The following is a 23,043-nucleotide window of genomic DNA, read 5'->3' as shown; positions in this document are numbered from 1 at the left end:
ATCTCTAGATAGAATCAGAATTGAGATCAAGAAATAGAGCATTATCAGCCCCTCATCCCCCTACCTCCCAGCCAAAAAAAATAACTGTTCTGATTAATTTTTCTTATTTTTGGAGATTATATAAATGGACTTAAATAAATTGTGTGTGTGTGTGGGTGTTTTTTTTTGTATGAATTCATTTGCTCACATGTATTAATGTATGTACTGTTGCTGGACACTGAAATATTTTGCAGATTTTTGATATTTAAAATAATTAACATATCTATAAATAGTGGATTTTTTTTTTTTACATGTCTCTTATGAACATCTGTATACAGTTTTACTGGGCAAAACCTTAGGAGGTGAAATAATTAATAGAGGATATATTTATGTTCACACATAGTGAAGTGAAGTGAAGTTAAAGTCACTCAGTCTTGTTTGACTCTGACCCCATGGACTGTAGCATGTCAGGCTCCTCTATCCACGGAATTCTCCAGGCAAGAATACTGGAGTGGGTGGCCATTTACCTCTCCAGGTGGTCGTCCAAACCCAGGGTTCGAACCTGTGTCTCCTGTGGCTCCTGCATTGCAGGTGAATTCTTAACCATTTGAGCCACCAGGGTAGATGATGTCAAACCATTTTCCAAAATACTGTATTAACTTATATATCATCAGCAATATTTGAGAATTCTAGATGTTTTGAAATTTGGTTTTGTCTTTTTTATTTTAGCTATCCTGATGAGCAAGTGGTGATTTCATACTGTTTATTCTATAATTCCCTAGTGGTTAATAAAATCAGATGCCTCTTTATACACATTTTGCTGATTTTTGTCTTTATGCAGTGTCTATTCCAGTCTGATTCCTATCTTTTTTGTCTTGAGCTCTTTGTTTTGCTTTCACTCATCCATTTGATATTGACTTGTAGCCGGAGATCCAACCAGTCCATTATGAAGGAGATCAGTCCTTGGATTTCTTTGGAAGGAATCATGCTAAAGCTGAAACTCCAGTACTTTGGCCACCTCCTGTGAAGAGTTAACTCATTGGAAAACTCTGATGCTGGGAGGGATTGGGGGCAGGAGAAGGGAACGACAGAGGATGAGATGGCTGGATGGCATCACTGACTCAATGGAAGTGAGTCTGAGTGAACTCCGGGAGTTGGTGATGGACAGGGAGGCCTGGCGTGCTGTGAGTCATGGGGTCGCAAAGAGTCAGACATGACTGAACTGAACTGAACTGAATTCTCAGATATACAGTGATTTATATACTAACCAATGTAAACTATATTCTCTTTATGTACATAGTCTTGCTCCAGGCCTGCTGGTTTGCATTAATGTAAATTCATCAGAATTATTAGGGAGAGTCATCCATTCTTTGTGACTTATTTGAAAATAAATTTTCTTCATAATATATTTTATGGAGATCTAGTACTTTACCCTTCTTATCGGCAGTACTAATAGGTAATTCAAAATTAAATTGTATTAGAGTGGTATGAATAAAAACATTTTTTAAAGCTAATTTTTTGCTAGGATTGGTGTTACAGGTCAGCGTTATCAGGTCAGTACAACACAAAATCAAATGGAGGTTTAAAAAATTTCAGGACAATATGACAAAAGTAACACTTATTTGTCTGAATTATCATTGAAATTATATTTTCAATGCAGTTCTCACTTTCAGGAGAATTCTGATTGAGTGTCAGTATTCCTACCAGGTGGTGGAAGATATGGTCCTTGAAACATAATATAGGAATGTATATATAACCATCACTGCTCAACAATATATAAAATTTGCTATGAGAAAATGCAAGCTTGATTCAAAAGATAATATTCTGCACCCATATCCTGGATTGTTAGACATTTAATCATCTGAAATACATTTCTAATGTCACTAAAGTGTGATCAGACTTTAAAATAGATGGGCCATCAACTAATTTAGGAAAGGCAAATGGCCTGGCAATTCACCAAACACACTATTTTTCTTCATATACATGCCTTTTACAACACATAAAAAGACCTCAAACATTTTATTTTAAGGAAATTTCAAATTATGAGAGCTATTTTACTCTACTTTTAAGGACTCAAATTTTCTCATTCTTAAAACATTTATAACCTGAAAAAAAAAAAATGCTCCCATTCCTATTTTAAGCAATAAAAAGTCAATTCTTAATTAAGCTAAATTTAAACCAACAAGTGTAAATTGAATTATTATTATGTGAATAAGATGATTTTAGATCTCTCTTCTGGACAATAAAAAGACTTATTTTTTTGAAGAGAAGGGAAAAAGGAAGAGAGTAAAATTTATATATAGTTTTTAATACAGAATTATTTTATCTGGACAATCCATTTGTGGCTACAAAGATCAATGTGGCCTGTTCATTTATATTACTAGCAGCAACACTATAATTTTGTACTTGTTCAGACCAAAGGGCACAAATGTTATACATCAGAAACTGGTGATAGTATTTCATTCATATCTTTCAACTTGTACAGGGGGGAAAAGCAGGTTTCCAATGTATAGACTCTTAGAAACAGAGTAGTTAGTTTGGATGTACCCCACAGAATTCCAATATAGACATAAGATCTCTTCTAATTATACATAAGATACAATAATATAAAAACAGTTACAGGGAGAGATGACCAAAAATAAAAGTGAAATAGCTCAAGAAAATCACAGAAAACATTAGCATGCCACATATGTAAAATGTTTATATTCTAAAATTGCTAATGATAAACCCAGCATTTGACTTTGAGACTGTAGCTGATAAATCAACAGGAAAACATTGTTAACTGCGGTGTAATCCATTACCATGTAACAAAAATACACCAGTTAGGAAAAAATAGAAAAAAATACTTGTCTTGATATTTGGTTTCTCCAGAGCAGTTAAATCAATGAAAAACTATGACAGACACATAATGTTGATACAGATATCACTAAATCTAAGCTCCAATTTTGGCAAGAAGGGGAATTACCAGGGAAATGGTATGTTATGTCACTCTCAGGACTGTAATCAAGCCCAAGAGAGTTTAATTAAAACATATCTTTCCTATCTGAAAATAAATAATGCATTCAAGTATTACACAGAAAGCCTTAATTAAACATGTTAAAAAGCATATATACATGTAAAAATAAATACAATTTCAAACAACAATTTAAGACATTAAGCACAAGGTTGCTATAATGTCATTAAGTTTATGAGAAAGCATGATACCTACTTAGATAAAATTTGAATTCTAGGAGAGAAAACAAGCACATAGATATAGGATAACAATATAATGTCTAAATTATATAAACATATAATTATGTATATTAATATATATAGAAATTCAGCTATAGGGTTATATACCAAGAAGGCAATGAGCTTTCAGGCACCTATGTGCCTTTGCTCAAGGGTCAAACCATAGAAGGTTAGAAGGTATGGTAATCATGAAGGAAACCAGTGGTTAGTAAGATCTCCTGAGAAATACCACTCTCTTGAAACAATGAATAGTGTTTGTATAATGCTGGGTTTTCCAGTGCTGGCAAACGGGAATCCAAATTCTATTTCATGGGACCTTAATTTGGACTGGTACTTGTTTACATCTCTATTATAGAGAGCAACTAGGGATAAAATTGTCATAAAATATTCGATCAGCTTTGCAATCTATAAATGTTTCTTTGGGTTTCAGAATTAAGTAATCTAGACTATTTGACCTTTAAAATGTAATTCTCAAATATAACAATTCTCTTAAGATACTTGGCTATTTTTTTTCCCCCTGTGCCATTGTTTTCCTAAGGCAAATAACATACAAAGCATCGAAATCAGTTAAACACGTTTAAGGGCACCTAGTACTAAAGGCGATGGCACCACTCCAGTACTCTTGCTGGAAAATCCCATGAATGGAGGAGCCTGGTGGACTGCAGTCCATGGGGTCGCGAAGAGTCGGACATGACTGGGCGACTTCACTTTTCACTTTCATGCATTGGAGAAGGAAATGGCAATCCACTCCAATGTTCTTGCCTGGAGAATCCCAGGGACAGGGGATTGCCGTCTATGGGGTAGCACAGAGTCGGACACAACTGAAGCGACTTAGCAGCAGCAGCAGCAGCAGCAGTACTAAAGAAGAATTTGCATAAGAGAAGACAACCATGGCCCTAAGTGATAAAGTGCAATGTTCTATAGTGTTAAGGGCAGACGCGGGACTGAATCCAAGTGATCTGAGTCCAGTTCAAGTACTTCTACCCAGAAAATGGCAAAGTACTATCTCTAGGCCAGACTAGTTTCACTAGCTGCACATGTTGGGCAGGTTACATATTATGTCTGTGGCTCCATAGTCTTATCTGTGAATTGAAAAGAATAATAGTAGCTACCTCATGAGATTTCTGAGGGGAATACCTGAGTTAATTTCTGACAACTGTCTAGAGTGCTTAGCATAGGGTAAGCATGGGGTAATGGTTTATTGTTAGTACCATTTTTGACATAAGCCAGTAAAATATGCTACACAGGGGTAATACACATGAAACCCTCATGGGTGTGCTGGAATTGTTTTCTGTCATATCCCGATAAGCAGGCAGAGGCCTAGGGACCAAGATCCCTCAGAGACCCTTATTTTGTCTAGAAGCAGATTATATTGCTCTCTGCATTGCTGATCTTGCATATGTCTATACCTTTTGCCATTAAGGAAATCTGCATTCTCTAATCATGGCTGTGGGCTTCCCTGGTGGCTCAGTGGTAAAGAATCTGCCTACCAATGCAGGAGAGATGGGGGTTCAATCCCTGGGTTGTGAAGATGCCCTGGAGAAGGAACTGGTGGATCAGAATTTTGGGGTCCCTTTTTAAATATCAGATCAGATCAGTCGCTCAGTTGTATTCGACTCTTTGCCACCCCATGAATCGCAGCACGCCAGGCCTCCCTGTCCATCATCAACTCCTGAAGTTCACTCAGACTCATGTCCATTGAGTCACTGATGCCATCCAGCCATCTCAACCTCTGTTGTCCCCTTCTCCTCCTGCCCCCAATCCCTTCCAGCATCAGAGTCTTTTCCAATGAGTCAACTCTTCGCATGAGGTGGCCAAAGTACTGGAGGTTCAGCTTTAGCATCATTCCTTCCAAAGAAATCCCAGGGCTGATCTCCTTCAGAATGGACTGGTTGGATCTCCTTACAGTCCAAGGGACTCTCAAGAGTCTTCTCCAACACCACAGTTCAAAAGCATCAATTCTTCAGCGCTCAGCTTTCTTCACAGTCCAACTCTCTCATCCATACATGACCACAGGAAAAGCCATAGCCTTGACTAGATGGACCTTTGTTGGCAAAGTAATGTCTCTGCTTTTCAATATGCTATCTAGGTTGGTCATAACTTTCCTTCCAAGGAGTAAGCGTCTTTCAATTTCATGGCTGCAATCACCATCTGCAGTGATTTGGGAGCCCAAAACAATAAAGTCTGACACTGTTTCCACTGTTTCCCCATCTATTTCCCATGAAGTGATGGGACCAGATGCCATGATCTTCGTTTTCTGAATGTTGAGCTTTAAGACAACTTTTTCACTGTCCACTTTCACTTTCATCAAGAGGCTTTTGAGTTCCTCTTCACTTTCTGCCATAAGGGTGGTGTCATCTGGATATCTGAGGTTATTGATATTTCTCCTGGCAATCTTGATTCCAGCTTGTGTTTCTTCCAGTCCAGCGTTTCTCATGATGTACTCTGCATGTAAGTTAAATAAACAGGGTGACAATATACAGCCTTGACGTACTCCTTTTCCTATTTGGAACCAGTCTGTTGTTCCATGTCCAGTTTTAACTGTTGCTTCCTGAGCTACATACAAAAGAGGCAGATCAGGTGGTCTGGTATTCCCATCTCTTTCAGAATTTTCCACAGTTTATTGTGATCCACACAGTCAAAGGCTTTGGCATAGTCAATAAAGCAGAAATAGATGTTTTTCTAGAACTCTCTTGCTTTTTCCATGATCCAGCAGATGTTGGCAATTTGATCTCTGGTTCCTCTGCCTTTTCTAAAACTAGCTTGAACATCAGGAAGTTCATGGTTCACATATTGCTGAAGCCTGGCTTGGAGAATTTTGAGCATTACTTTACTAGCATGTGAGATGAGTGCAATTGTGCGGTAGTTTGAGCATTCTAAGATAGATTCTGACACGATCTCTTTGAAGACTGAGAAAGGATGGTAAAGACCCACAGTGAGCATCCTGCCAAACGGCTGTAGCTGATACTGATGATCACTGATGATGTGTGAGGAATGAAATATTTTTAAAAACCACAGTTTATAGCCAAGAAAAATGAATATACTAACACATATTTTTTTATAAATTTATATTTGAGATTTACATTTAGATCAACATAAGAGGAATGGATAGCAATGAAGGGTAGTAGCTTTGAAAATAAAAGCTTTCATATTCTATTACTATTGGTGATGCACCCTGCCCCAGCTTTAAGATTTTCTTTTACTGTGATAAAATATACATCACATAAAATTCATGATTTTAAGCATTTTTTAGTGTAAAATTCAATAACATTAAGTACTTTTACGTTGTTCTGCTACCATCACCACTACTCATGTCTAGAACTTTTTCATCATCCTGAATTGAATCTCTGTAATCACTAAACAATAAGTCTCTAGTATCCCCTTCTCATAAATCCTGGAAACCACCACTCTATTTTCCTTTTTTATGAACTCCAGGAGCCTGCTGCTGCTGCTGCTGCTAAGTCGCTTCAGTTGTGTCCAACTCCGTACAACCCCAGAGATGGCAGCCCACCAGGCTCCCCTGTCCCTGGGATTCTCCAAGCAAGAACACTGGAGTGGGTTGCCATTTCCTTCTCCAATGCATGAAAGTGAAAAGTGAAAACGAAGTTGCTCAGTCGTGTCCGACTCCTAGTGATCCCATGGACTGCAGCCTACCAGGCTCCTCCGTCCATGGGATTTGCCAGACAAGAGTACTGGAGTGGGTTGCCATTGCCTTCTCCTCCAGGAGCCTAATACAAGTGAAATTATATAGTATCTTTTCTTCTGTTTTGGGCTTATTTCACTTAACATCTTTAAGATGTAGCATATGCTATAATTCCTTCTTTTTTAAGCCAGATAATTTTCCAACATACCACATTTTGTTTATACACTTAACCATTAATGGGTATATAGATTGTTTCCACCTTTAAGCTATTGTGAATAATGCTGCTATGAACACTGATGTACAAATTCCTGTTTGAGTTGCTGCTTTCAATTTTCTTGGGTATGTGGGGTGATACATTTAATGCACATTAATTCTTATATTAAAGACTGAAGACCCATGGGCAGAGGAGTGTGATGGATTACAGTCCATGGGATTGCAAAAGTCGAACATGACTGAGACACTAACACTTTAACTCCCACAGTGGATACTGAATTTGCTTTCAGTGATTATTCCTTCTTTCCTTATTTGGGATATGACAGTTTATTTTGCATCTAAAACACTTAGCAAATATGTGAAGTTGGAATGGTTTTGAACTATCAGAGGATTTCAAATTCTGGTCTTTTTTCAGTCTGGTGCTTCTGGCTTAATGTTAAAATCATTAAGAGAGGATATTGTACCATGTTGCATGTTCATATATTCAATACGCTTTGCAAAATCAGAGTTTTTATAGTACTCCATTTAAAGTTGTGGTGCTATTTTTAATACAATTGTTAAAACTCACCAATGTAAATATCAGGAACTTTGTTTCTTATATTCTTTATATCAGAGTCATTCCCTGTATACTGATTTATGCAAATATATCACTGACATTGTCTCCGATGTGTACTGCAAGTTTGTAGAAATGCAAAATGTTTTCAAGAACTGATAGAAAGACATCAGAAAACAGTCTACAAAAGGATTCAATAAAACCAATTTGTGTTAAAAAAATTAAAAAAAATAAAGACTGAAGAGAAGAAATACAATTTTATTTCCTTCTCCTCCTCCATCTCTTTGCAATTAAAATTGGTGTGATCAATGAAAATTAATTCGGTAGAATCAGTTGTGATAGAGATACCATCATTAAACTATAGTAAATGTAGCAGATAGTCCATAATTGATTCTTTTGCTCTGTTTCCTTTGACATAATCCAAGAGTTACTTTAACATGTTGTGAACATTTGAATTATTGAGCCAGAATCCAAATGTCTACATGTGTCCATAAATAAGAGACTTAATAATTACTTGTTTTTTTGTTCCGGTTTATTAAAATGTTAACTTTATAAGGGCAGAGGGACAGTCTGTTTTTCTTGCCTCTGTATTTCCAGCACACACCAGGTACATGATGTATATTTTCTAAAAAGAACTTTAAATAATTTGTCTGTAAGCAAATAAGATATGCCATTTCAGAGCACACATATATCTACATATACAACTTTCTTTCTTATATCACTTATATTTGATAATTAATTTCAATAATGTTCTGTGTTGCCTTTCTCTTAACATATTTTTAGTAATGCTTTTAATCCTTTGTCCATATTTGAAATTAGTAAGTATAGCTTTAGACTTGATATTTCAGTCATATTTTTTTAGTCAATCCATAATATGGTTCCTCTTTCTCTTCCTGTACATAATACAATTTTTAAAATTTATTATTTATCTTTATCCATTTAATGAGCAACTAAAACAAATTAAGTTGCATGTATGGTACATAAATCTAACATTATCAAATATTAGACAATAAGTGGTAAAAAGTATTTTTCACAATCATAGGCTACTTCCCTATATTTTTAAATCATCTTTCTGCCAAGATCAGGGCTTGGCTGGCCCTGATCCAGGGTTATTTCTAGTAAAATTTTTCTGCTGCTCTAAGTATGAATTGAAAACTGCTCAACTTACTTTCATTCCAATTAAATTTGGAAAGGAGAAACTTCCAGTGTTCAAGGCTAAAGGCAGCATCTGCAAATGTTTCACCACTGAAGATTTATTACCTTCATCACTTCCTAAGGTCCTGTCCTCCTAACACTGTTCCACTAACACACCCTGTACTTTGTTTCTTCTGTGTTTGGCTTTGTGTTTCTTCGGCTTAAACTATCCTACTCATTTGTTTCACTTTGAGAAAGTCCAATGACTCTGTATTTGTGTGTGTTCAGTCATGTCCAACTCTGTGTGACCCAATAGACTCTAGCCCACCAGGCTCCTCTGTCAATGGGATTTTCCAGGCAAAATACTGGAATGGTTCATCATTTCCTTCTCTAAAATGTACCCTTGTCCCTAGCCTGAATAATCCACTGATCAATTGAAAAAAGGAATGTCCTACAGAATTCTTGGTAGTCCTAAAGAAACAATCAATCACATCCCTGTTTACATCATTAAAGATGTCCATGAGTTCTCTCTATTTCTTCTCTCATGACCCAGATATTTATTCCTATGTAACTCTTCACACACCCTAATGTGACTCAATTTCTCATTTCACCTTTGCCACCACCAACATTTTACCAGGATTCCACGGAACGATTGTCCGTCATCATCAATATTCTCTAAGTATTCAACTTCCTTCTCCATATTACTATTACTTTTTGATTCCTGCCACCCTGTGCATCTCCTCTACATAAGATACTGCTTTCCAAGACTGTCTCAAAAAGGAACTCCCATTCTGGACATAACACAATGCCTAGAGGTAGATAAGTGGCAGGTAGCCTTCTGTCTCTGAATCATTGCTTTTAGAACTTTATTTCATCTCCTTTGTCAATCTTCTGAAGTAAATGCCATCATCAGATAATATCAGCCACTTGATTATCTTATTGCTGACATTTACAGGTCTTGAATAATCCCCTTTATTAATGGACTATTTTAGCATTTGGCTAATTTTTACTCCACTACTATATACTTCCCCATGCCCGAGGCCAGGGGCGGCCGCTGGGAGGAGCAACCCCACATCCAAGGAGCCATGGATGTGTGGGCACAGCAGGGCCTAGAGGAGCTATTCCATGTTCAAGGTCAGGAGGGGCGGCGGTGAAGAGATACCCCTCATCCAAGGTAAGGAGCAGTGGCTGCACTTTGCTGGAGCAGCCGTGAAGTGATATCCCATGTCAAGGTAAGACAAACCCAAGTAAGATGGTAGGTGTTGCAAGAGGGCATCAGAGGGCAGACACACTGAAACCATACTCACAGAAAACTAGTCAATCTAATCACACTAGGACCACAGCCTTGTCTAACTCAATGAAAGTAAGCCACACCCGTGGGGCCACCCAAGACAGGCGGGTCATGGTGGAGAGGGCTAACAGAATGTGGTCCACTGGAGAAGGGAATGGCAAACCACTTCAGGATTCTTGCCTTGAGAACCCCATGAACAGTATGAAAAGGCAAAATGATAGGATACTGAAAGAGGAACTCCCCAAGTCAGTAAGTGCCCAATATGCTACTGGAGATCAGTGGAGAAATAACTCCAAAAAGAATGAAGGGATGGAGCCAAAGCAAAAACAACACCCAGTTGTGGATGTGACTGGTGATAGAAGCAAGGTCCAATGTTGTAAAGAACAATATTGCATAGGAACCTGGAATGTCAGGTCCATGAATCAAGGCAAATTGGAAGTGGTCAAAAAGGAGACGGCAAGATTGAATGTTGACATTCTAGGAATCAGTGAAATAAAATGGACTGGAATGGGTGAATTTAACTCAGATGACCATTATATCTACTACTGCGGGCAAGAATCCCTTAGAAGAAATGGAGTAGCCATCATGGTCAACAAAAGAGTCTGAAATGCAGTACTTGGATGCAATCTCAAAAACGACAGAATGATCTCTATTTGTTTCCAAGGCAAACCATTCAATATCACAGTAATCCAAGTCTATGTCCCAACCAGTAATGCTGAAGAAACTGAAGTTGAACGGTTCTATGAAGATCTACAATACCTTTTGGAACTAACACTCCAAAAATATGTCCTTTTCATTATAGGGGACTGGAATGCAAAAGTAGGAAGTCAAGAAACACCTGGAGTAACAGGCAAATTTGACCTTGGAATACGGAATGAAGCAAGGCAAAGACTAATAGAGTTTTGCCAAGAAAATGCACTGGTCATAACAAACACCCTCTTCCACAACACAAGGGAAGCCTCTACACATGGACATCACAAGATGGTCAACACCTAAATCAGATTGATTATATTCTTTGCAGCCAAAGATGGAGAAGCTCTATACAGTCAGCAAAAACAAGACCGGGAGCTGACTGTGGCTCAGATCATGAACTCCTTATTGCCAAGTTCAGACTGAAATTGAAGATAGCAGGGAAAACCACTAGGCTATTCAGGTATGATCTAAATCATATCCCCTATGATTACACAGTGTAAGTGAGAAATAGATTTAAGGGACTAGATTTGATAGATAGAGTGCCTGATGAACTATGGAATGAGGTTCGTGACACTGCACAGAAGACAGGGATCAAGACCATCTCCATGGAAAAGAAATGCAAAAAAGCAAAATGGCTGTCTGGGGAGGCCTTACAAATAGCTGTGAAAAGAAGAGAAGCAAAAAGCAAAGGAGAAAAGGACAGATATAAGCATCTAAATGTAGAGTTCCAAAGAATAGCAAGGAGAGATAAGAAAGTCTTCCTCAGCAATCAATGCAAAGAAATAGAGGAAAACAACAGAATGGGAAAGACTAGAGATCTCTTCAAGAAAATTAGAGATACCAAGGGGACATTTCATGCAAGGATGGGCTCGATAAAGGAGAGAAATGGTATGGACCTACCAGAAGCAGAAGATGTTAAGAAGAGGTGGCAGGAATACATGGAAGAAGTGTACAAAAAAGATCTTCATGACCCAGATAATCACGATGGTGTGATCACTCACCTAGAGCCAGACATCCATCTAAGTGGGCCTTAGAAAGCATCACTATGAACAAAGCTAGTGGAGGTGACAGAATTCCAGTTGAGCTATTTCAAATCATGAAAGATGATGCTGTGAAAGTGCTTCACTCAATATGCCAGCAAGTTTGGAAAACTCAGCAGTGGCCACAGGACTGGAAAAGGTCAGTTTTCATTCCAATCCCAAAGAAAGGCAATGCCAAAGAATGCTCAACCTCTGCACAATTGTACTCCTCACACGCTAGTAAAGTAATGCTCAAAATTCTCCAAGCCAGGCTTCAGCAATATGTGAACCGTGAACTTCCAGATGTTCAAGCTGGTTTTGGAAAAGGCAGAGGAACCAGAGAGCAAATTGCCAACATCAATTGGATCATTGGAGAGTTCCAGAAAAACATCTATTTCTGCATTATTGACAATGCCAAAGCCTTTGACTGTGTGGATCACAATAAACTGGAAAGTTCTGAAAGAGATAGGAATACCAGACCACCTGACCTGCCTCTTGAGAAACCTATATGCAGGTCAGGAAGCAAAAGTTAGAACTGGACATGGAACAACAGACTGGTCCAAATAGGAAAAGGAGTACGTCAAGGCTGTATATTGTCACCCTAATTATTTAACTTCTATGCAGAGTACATCATGAGAAACGCTGGGCTGGAAGAAGCACCAGCTGGAATCAAGATTGCCAGGAGAAATATCAATAACCTCAGATATGAAGATGACACCACCCTTATGGCAGAAAGTGAAGAGGAACTCAAAAGCCTCTTGATGAAAGTGAAAGAGGAGAGTGAAAAAGTTGGCTTAAAGCTCAACATTCAGAAAACGAAGATCATGACATCTGGTCCCATCACTTCATGGGAAATAGATGGGGAAATAGTGTCAGACTTTATTTTTCTGGGCTCCAAAATCACTGCAGATGGTGACTGCAGCCATAAAATTAAAAGACGCTTACTCCTTGGAAGGAAAGTTATGACCAACCTAGATAGCATATTGAAAAGCAGATCTGTCTAGTCAAGGCTAAGGTTTTTCCAGTGGTCATGTATGGATTTGAGAGTTGGACTGTGAAGAAAGCTGAGTGCCAAAGAATTGATGCTTTTGAATTGTGGTGTTGGAGAAGACTCTTGAGAGTCCCCTGGACTGCAAGGAGATCCAACAACTCTATTCTGAAGATCAGCCCTGGGATTTCTTTGAAAGGAATGATGCTAAAGCTGAAACTCCAGTACTTTGTCCACCTCATGCGAAGAGTTGACTCATTGGAAAAGACTCTGATGCTGGGAGGGACTGGGGGCATGAGGAGAAGGGGACGACAGAGGATGAGTTGGCTGGATGGCATCACTGACTCGATGGACGTGAGTCTGACTGAACTCTGGGAGTTGGTGATGGACGGGGAGGCCTGGCGTGCTGCGATTCGTGGGGTCGCAAAGAGTCGGACACAACTGAGTGACTGAAGTGAACTGAACTGAACTGAAATATATACTTTATTAGCATAAGTGGTCATGTAAAAATCTATGGAGGCATTCTATTCATAGCAGCACTTGATTACTCCCTTTCATCAATCTAGTTCTCATGAGGCTCAAGGGACTCGACATTTTCCTACTGTTCCTGCTACCTCACGGCAGCTATTTCTCAGCATCAGTTGCTGAATCCTCTTCCAGATCTCCAAGTGTTGACTTCCCAAGGATTAGCCTTTTGGACTTTTTCCACCTACACCCATTTTCTTGATATCATTATTTCAATCTGGTCTATGATTTCTTTCCTTCCTCTAAATCAAAATCTGTAACTGTCCTGCAAGAATCATACTTGCATATTGAAAAAGCCTCAGAAACATACAATTTCCAAAAATGAACTCTTGATTTCTGCACCACAGTACCTGAGGGAGTAATGGGGACCCGTGTAATGGGGACCTGTTCAGAACAAAACCCTTTGAGCCATCCTTGATTTTCTCTAATGCACCACGTATTTATATAATACATCAGCAAATCCTTTGGGCTTTCTTTTTATTTCCTTCTTATCATCTTCACTTTCTACCACCGTGGTTTAAGCCTGGACTAGTGGTGCATTGGGCTCTGTCTCTACTCTCATCCATAACACTGTGTGCCTTTCCCCCTCCTCACCCTGCACAGCATTCAGAATAATCCCTTTGTATTGGATTATGTCACTCTTCTAGACAGAACCATTCGAAGACTTTCGTTCAAAATACGTCAAGGATAAAAACCATATCCTAGTCCTGGGCTGCATTTCCAGTCTCATCCCCAGCCAGGCTTTATAGTCACATTGAAAACCAAATTTCCTCCATCTTTAGAGACTTGATTTCAGAATGCCCAGAATGCATCTTACCTAGAAACACACAAGTCTTGCTCGTAACATGACATTGGATCTATAATTTGTTTCTGGTACTAGTTTGTGTGCATTATCGGGGTGAGGAATTTGGGGGTCTTTGTTTGATTATCTTTCAGTTGCTCTATGTCCAGCTTCTAGGACAATGCAGACTATAAACATTCACAAATTATTTACCAACTAAATGGATGGACTGAATCAATCCTTTATAAGACTAAACTGTAAAATAATATAAACATCAACAAAGGACTGTTATTTGTTAATCATAATACAAATTGGATATAATGTGTTGGCTTAAATTTGTAGACCAATTTTAGTTATAACTGGTGATTCAAATCAAGAATCAGAATCTGGCACTGTGAAAGAGATATTTCGCAAGTACACACACATGCTTTATTTGCTTGATTTTTCTTTCTTATTTAAGAATGTTTGTAAGATGATAAAAATCACATGTAAGGAGAGCTCAATCATGATGATCCTGATAATAGGGAAAGAAAGGCAGTTATCTACTCATGTGCCAAATGAGAAGCAATCAACAGCTGGATTTTCTTAGAGATATTTCGGTTTTATGTTTTTACATTAATAGCTATTTTAAAATTTGATATTTAAAATAGCTTCAGAAAAATAACTCTAATAAAGTCTTATAGCAAATAAAAATTCCCTTAGCATAACGCAATATATACAAATTTATTTCTTAGTTATAAAACACTCTTCAAATTTTTGTACTGCTAACTATTGAACACATATTTGGTAATTAACTAAAGAAAAATTTTAAATTAGCAACTTTAATCTTAGATGTATTTTTAAACTACCACAAAATGAGCAAAATATTTCTGACCTATCAAGGTTTTTACAAATCTTTACCAAAGTACTGATGTTAGTAGCATTAATTTTCACATTGATTTAACTAACATTTTGAATTTTTAAAAATAATTGATAAAAAAATACAAAATTTATTTCATTACTTCTTCAATTAGAAAATAACAATTTTATATTTGCTATAAGACTCCATTCTGAGAATCTTTGGAATTATTTTAAATCAAACCTTAATATAAAAGGCATACAAATCTATTAGGTAAACATACATCTTAATATTTTAATCTATGTGAAATATCATAAGAAATTTGTTTCTATTTTTATAGTGAAAATAAAGCACAAAAGTTACTCAGCATTCACCTCATAATTAATCTGTATTTAGTTTGACTAATTAAACTCATATATCTGTAAGCTTCAGATTTTCATTTAAACAATGCAAGTATGCATTCAGTTAATATAAATTATATGGCTATAGTTTATTTGCAAAATGTAAGCTATTTGTTTTCACTTTTAATTCTGTATCTTAACAAATGTTCTCATACCTTAACTCTTAGCACAGAAGCAAACATCCTTGCATCTTCAGACACACCTCCAATGTAGAATTTTTTCTGAAACACTGGGGGATGATCATTTTCATCCTGAATCTCAATATACACTTTAGCTGTATTGCCTGGAAGATAACAAATAATATATATTTTATTGATGGTTACTCACTGGAAAAAGATGGAGTGGAGTAGACACATACTTTTTTTTTTTTGGAACAATGTAAATAACTTAATTCAGATAGTCATTCCTATTTGGCATGCTTAATACCCTATACCCACAGAGGACACTGCTAATGATGTTTCTGGAATCATGATGTTAAATTGCTGCTATTTCTTTTAATTATAATGTCTTCTTAATTTATTTCACTGGGTTTAATAAGCACTAAAGTATTGTGTGTTTTGCTAATTTTAATAAAACAACTCAACCATTTGTAGTCACAATTACTTCACACACATTATCAAATTACATCAAAATGACACAAATGTATTAAACAACTTATGAAATAATAAACTCTGCTATAAATTTTAAAAATTTATTCTTCAGTATGTAACTAGCAATGATATTTTCTTAGCTTAAAGTGCAGCATATATATGTAGTATGTGTGTGTATGCTCAGCCACATCCCACTCTGCTACCCTATGGACTATAGCCCACCAGCTCCTCTGCGCATGGCATTCTCCAGGCAAGAATGCTGGAGTAGGTTGCCATGCCCTTCTCTGGGGTATCTTCCAGACCCAAGGATCAAACCCATGTCTCCTGTGTCTCCTGCATTGCAGGTGGATTCCTTACTGCTGAACCACCCAGGAAGCCTGTATATGTACATTTGTAGTATATACTACATATATATGTACATATATAGTATATACATGTGTAACATATATATATATACACACACACATACAGTATACAATGGTTGGGTGAGGGACTTATTCCCATCAAGGGAAAACAAGTTTTACTGTGTATCATAGACTATGCTGCATTTATTGAAAAAGATATAAGTGGAGAGATGAGTATTATAATGCTTATAAATACTGGGTTTTATAATTTAAACCACATTAAACATACAATAAGGAATACATTTCTTCATCACGTGTTTAATTTAACTCCTTCAATCATCACACCTTTAAGGAAAAATCTTTTATTAGTGCACAAATAACCATTTAACAAAGAATCTGATAAAAATAACTTACAAATTAGATAAAAAGAGGAATATGTGGTAAGCATTTTGTAAAATGCAGATTTAAATTACAAAAAATATTCTGATGTACCTAAGTAAACTTTTCTCATGCATTTCATGTAGGATCAAATATAGTGCAACTGATCTACAAATTATTAGGCACACCTGGCTTTTATTAGTTTATTGTATCCTCAACCATAACAAATTAACATGAAGCTACTGGCAGAGTGGGTAGATCATAGTTGTATAATATTTCTGTGTCAACTGAATAAATGAATGAATAATCTTCATTATCCTTATAAGAATTTATAAATGGGCACCTTTTTGCTTGACTTGGGAAAGATTAGTGAGACAAGAGAATTAATTCCAGAATTTTACCACTGTCTTGCTGTTACTCATTTAGTTTCTCTATTTGTCTCTTTCTCACCATTCCTAAACTGGACAAGCTAGAATCAAAGAGAAAAATGTGCTAGGCCAACAGGGAAGGATACCACCAAGGAAGTAAGAATGGCAGACTGCTTTTGTATCCTGCAGTGCCAGGGCTCTGAATTGCACCCTGGTCAGCCACCAACAGAGTTCATCCAAAATGACACCCATTTTCGTCTTAGTGGCAAACAATTTTTAACCTCTGGAATCAAAGCTGAGTTCTACATTTGATAATTAAAAAAAAAAATTAGTGAATCTTAAACTATAAGTGAAGATCTAATGGTCAACATGGTGATGATACTTAATGATACTATACTATGTACTCATATCTACTAAGAGAGTAGATTTAACATGTTGTTACCACACACACACACACAGAACACAAACACTGCCTTTGTGAGTTAATGGATGTGATAACTAACTTGTGGTATGCATTTAACAGTATATAGGTATGTGGCTCAGTGGTAAATAATCCACCTGGAGCCAGTGAAGGAGGCTCCAGTTCCATCCCTGGATTGGGAAGATCCCCTGGAGAAGAAGTGGCAAACTACTCCAGTATTCTTGCCAGGAAATCCCATGGACAGAGGAGCCTGGTGGTCTATAGTCCATGAGGTCACAAAGAGTTGGACATAATTTAATGACAAAGCTATAGCAATGTATATCAAAACACCACATTTTACAATTTAAATATACACAGTTAAAGTTGTCCATTATATCTGAAGAAAGCGGGGCGGAGGGGGGCGGGGGGGTGGAAATTATGATGTATCTAATCAAAGAAGATAAGATAAATGCTGACAAGTCCAAAGATGATGAAATGCACCCCTACAGTTTAATGACTAGAATCATAGTCACTTAGATTTCCTGATTAAGTAGCGCACAGTATACACGACACGGTACATTTCTGAAGCTTGCACACTTTGACTGAGTGTGAGGACTAAGGACTGTATCATGATCTTGCATCTAATTTGATTTTTGATTTATTACTAAGGCAGGAATTTGGAAGCAACTCTAATTTAAACTCATTTAAGTCTACTATTTACCTCCATGAGTATTTCCAGAATCTTTTATTTTCTCCATATTATATCCTTTATTTAAGGTAGTTATGAAGCACATAACAAAAAAGAAAGATGCAGAAAGGAGTGCAGATGAAGACAGTAAAGTGGTATTGATAAAATGGATAAGAGAATGTTGTGAGGACAACACAAATGCATGATGACCTAACACCCTCCTAAAGTCTCCCTTTTGGTTGGTGAGACAATGAGAAACTCCCAATGAGAACCACAGAGGATGAAAAATCATAAGCTGATGAAAGATTTACTTGGCAAGAGTTTTGGTTAAAAGACATTCTAGCCCTCTATGCATTTTGGTGCCCAGTGCCTCATTTCCCTTCCTTCGCTGACATTCTTTTGCTCCAATTGTATGAGAGAATAATTTTTTAGGCAGTACCCTTGGGTTCAGCAAGTCAAGAAGTTCCAGAAGTGATCCTTTATGCAAGGAAATGTGAGCTACCTTCATGGGACTTATTAGTTTAAAGGAAAAGGAAACAGAGCTACTAAGAAGTAAAGCTAAGAAAAGGAAGTATGAGTCAGAATACAAAACTCCTTGAATAGATCTTCTGTTCTATTTTAGATATCCTAAATAAGCTGAAAAAGGTTCAGAAGAGTAACTGATAGTAAAAATATCACTGATGCTGGGCTTCCCTTGTGGTCCAGTGGTGTAATTCAGAGGACACCCCTCCAATCCCTGGTCCAGGAAAAGTCCATACGCCTGAGGGCAACTAAGCCTAAGAGCCACAACCGCTGAGCCCACACACTGTAACTACTGAAGCCTCTGTGCTCAGAGCCTGTGCTCTGCAACAAGAGAAAGCACTGAAAGGAGAAGCCTGCGCACCACAATGAAGAGTAGCTCCTGCTTGCCACTACTAGACTATGTTTTTAAAGACCAAATTTGGTTTGGATTTTTCCCTTTCCTTTCTAATAATTAATTTTGTGCTATGAGCTTTCTCTTGTTGTTATTTAAGTGCTAATTTGTATCAGACTCTCTTGTGGTCCCACGGCTGTAACCCTCCAGGCTCCTCTGTCTATGGGATTCTCCAGACAAGAATACCAGAGTGGGTTGGTATGTCCCCCTCTGCAGAATTTTCCCAACGCAGGGACTGAACCAGAGTCTCCTGCGTCTCTTCATTGGCCAGCATTTTTTTTTAAACCATCAGTGCCACCTAGGAAGCCCTTCTATCCACATGACCAAACTATTGCCTGTGTTGCACTGGGTTCTCATAAAATACTTTCTAAATAATGATTCAAGGAGTAAAAGCAACGGTTCTTGACTATGATTAATTTTGCCCATCCAGAGATGTTTTTGGTAGTGATATCTGCAGAGGGTGAGGCAGTGGGGAGAGTGATACTAGAATTTAGTTGATAATGGCCAAAGATGCTGAGAAATACCCCGTGATGAATAGGACATGCCTCTATGACAGAAAATTATCTAGCCCAAAATGTGAATAATGATGAGATTGAAAAATCCCTAATTAAAATGAGAGTGAAAGAGATTAGAGGAATAAAAATAAAATGGAAAGTTTTTGCAAATATATAACAAAACCCTCTCCTGAGGCCATGTACATGTCTTCAACAAAGGACTCAATTAAAATGGGTAAAATGAGCTGCAATTATTTGATAAAACATTGTTTATCACCATTTTCACTGAGTTCTTTGAAGTCAGAGATTCAATCCTGTTCATCTCCACTGCTATCATTGCTTATTGGTAGTGGCATCTGCTCCTGATATTCCCTCAGTGTGAATGCTCTAAACTTCAACCGTACATCTAATTATTTCTAGCATATATACATCAAAGAGGTATTGATTATCATACTTGAGAATTAAAGAGCTTAGACTGAAAGAAAACACACTAGACTAGACTAGACTGAATCCAAGGATGGTGCTTTTCTTATTGTTAAATATTCTACACAATGTAACACATTAAACTGATTTTTTTGAACTCTATCATACTGTGATTCTATTGCAGAGAACTTTAAACAATGCTTGGATAACCATACTTACGTAGTTTGTACTTTGTTGGTGCCAAAAGGTCAAAGTTAAATCCTTCTTAAATTGCACGCATGCACGCACGCACACACACACCCACACACCCCCTAAATTTTATGCTATTTTTCCTGTAATGCTATTATTGTACTTTACTTACTGTCAAATTAAATTTTAGAAGCACATAGTAGGTGTTTAATAAATGTGGAATTAATTAAAATTGCTACCAAATCCCTACCTGGTGTTTACTTAAATAAAATTAATCACTATATTTCATCCCCATAAATGTGATGATACATATTTAAGCCCTGAAAAATAGTAGTGCCAAACAACTGCATATTGTTTTAAGAATGACTATCTCTCTTAAAGATAACAGTTGTTTTAGGCTTAATATTAGGAAAATACTAAATCTAAAGCTGGTGATTCAATCAAGCCATTTCATTCTCTGTCGCCCCTTTATTTTTTGACCTTCAATCTTTCCCAGCATCAGGGTCTTTTCCAATGAGTCAACCCTTTGCATCAGGTTGCCAAAGTATTGGAGCTTCAGCATTAGTCCTTCCAAAGAATATTCAGGAGTGATTTCCTTTGGGATTGACTGGTTGGATCACCTTGTAGTCCAAGGGACTCTCAAGAGTCTTCTCCAACACCACAGTTCAAAAGTGTCAATTCTTCAGTGTTCAGCTTTCTTTATGATCCAGCTCTCACATCCATACATGACTACTGGAGAAAACCATAGCTTTGAGTATATGGTTTTGTCAGCAAAGTGATGCCTTTGCTTTTAATATGCTGTCTAGGAAGCATTATTACCAACAAAGCTGGTGAACAGTGATAGAATTCCAGCTGAGCTATTTCAAATACTAGAAAATTATGTTGTTAAAGGGATGCACTCAATATGTTAGCAAATTTGGAAAACTGAGTAGTGGCCACAGGTCTGGAAAAAGTCAGCTTTTGTTTCAATCTTGAGGAAAGGCAATGCCAAAGAATGTTTGAACTACCAAACATTTGACCTCATTTCACATGCTAGCAAGGTAATGTTCAAAATCCTTCAAGGTAGGCTTCAGCAGTACATGAACCAAAAACCTCCAGATATACAAGCTGGGCTTTGAAAAGGCAGAGGAATAAGAGGTTAAATTGCCACTCTACATTGGATCAAAAAAAAAAAAAGCAAGAGAATTCCAGAAAAACATCTTCTGCTTCATTGACTATGCTAAACCTCTGGCTATGTGGATCACAACATACTGTGGAAAACTCTTAGAGACAGAAATATCAGACCACTTTACCTGTCTCCTAAGAAACCTGTATGCAGGTCAAGAAGCAACAGTTAGAATCAGCCATGGAACAACAGACTGGTTCCAAACTGGCAAGAAGTACAAGGCTGTATATTGTCACCCTGCTTATTTGACTTCTATGCAGAGTACATCATGGGAAATTCTGGGTTGGATGACTCACAAGCTGGAATCAAGATTGATGGGAGAAATTTCAATAACCTCAGATATACAGATGAATACCACTCTAATGGCAGAAAGCAAAGAGGAACTAAAGACACTCTTGATGAATGTGATAGAGGAGAGTGAAAAAGTTGGCTTAAAACTCAACATTCAAGAAAACTAAGATCATGGCATCTGGTTCCACCATTTCATGGCAAATAAAAGGGGGAAAAGTGGAAGCAGTGACAGAGTTTTTTCTTGGGCTCCAAAAATCACTGCAGATGTGACTGCAGCAATGAAATTAAAAGACATTTACTTCTTGGATATTCATTGGAAGGACTGATGCTGAAGCTGAACCTCCAATACTTAGGTCACCTGATGGGAAGAACTGACTCATTGGAAAAGACCCTGATGCTGGGAACGATTGAAGGCAGGAGGAGAAGGGGATGACAGAGGATGAGATGGTTAGATGGCATCACCTACTTGAAGGACATGAGTTTGAGCAAGCTATGGGAATTGGTGATGGACAGGGAAGCCTGGAGTGCTGCAGTATATGGGGCTGCAAAGTGTCAGACATGACTGAGTGAGTGAACTGAACCGAACTCCTTGGAAGGAAAGCTATGACAAACCTAGACAGCAAGTTAAAAAGACATCACTTTGCCAAGAAAGGTCTGTGTAGTCAAAGCTCTGTTTTTTCCCAGTAGTCATGTACAGATGTGAGAGCTGGAACATAAAGAAGGCTGAGTGCTTAAGAGTTGATCCTTTTGAATTGTGGTGCTGGAGAAGACTCTTAAGAGACCCTTTGGCTGCAAGGATATCATACCAATCAACCCTAAAGGAAATCAACTCTGAATGTTCATTGGAAGTTCTGATGCTGAAGCTTAAGCTCCAAAACTTTGGCCATATGATGGGAAGGGGTGACTCATTGGAAAAAAAAAAAAAAACCCTGATGCTGGGGAAGATTGAAGGCAGGAGGAAAAGGGGGCAACAGAGGATAAGATGGATGGATGGCATCACTGACTCAATGGGCATGAGTTTGAGAAAACTCAGGGAGATAGTGAAGGGTAACAAAGTCTGGCATGCTACAGTCCATGGGGTCACAAAGAATCGGACACTACTTAGCAACTGAATAAGGAACAAATCTAAAATCATTCAGAATTCCATGGACTATAGTAACTTCCTTTTTGTTCCTCTGCCCTAATTTATATTCCAGATAAATGATTGTTTCTAGAGATAAAGTAAGATATAAGAACAAAAGGATCATCTAAGATAAGCATTAATCTGACTCTACTAAGGGGTTTTTGGTTATTCACTAAGATAATAAAGTTTGAATAAAAAATATATAGGAAATATGATATAGTTTGTCTATTATATGGAATTAGGAGGGATATAATATATTTACATGATTTTTTGAAAAATAAATTATTAAGTATGTTAGAAAAAGTCCCTATTTCTTATTTCTAAGCTTTTTTCTCTGCAGGAAAGATTCTTAGTCAAACTTAGATACACTATTTTAAATAGCTAGGCA

The 23,043-nt window shown here is 37.4% G+C and overlaps 1 protein-coding gene across 1 annotated transcript in view; it reads right to left on the bottom strand.

Moving 5' to 3' along the window:
* PCDH15 (protocadherin related 15) overlaps window positions 1-23,043 on the bottom strand; it is a 1,060,244-nt gene that overhangs the window by 99,836 nt on the left and 937,365 nt on the right. Inside the window, exon 26 of the mRNA XM_059881970.1 lies at window positions 15,445-15,572. Coding sequence (XP_059737953.1) covers window positions 15,445-15,572 — 128 coding nt within the window. The remainder of the gene's footprint in view (window positions 1-15,444; window positions 15,573-23,043) is intronic.

This window comes from Bos taurus, chromosome 26 (assembly GCF_002263795.3).
Source record: "Bos taurus isolate L1 Dominette 01449 registration number 42190680 breed Hereford chromosome 26, ARS-UCD2.0, whole genome shotgun sequence".
Lineage (NCBI taxonomy): Eukaryota > Metazoa > Chordata > Mammalia > Artiodactyla > Bovidae > Bos > Bos taurus.
Note: the sequence above shows the minus strand (reverse complement) of the source record. Positions and strands in the feature narration are given on the sequence as shown.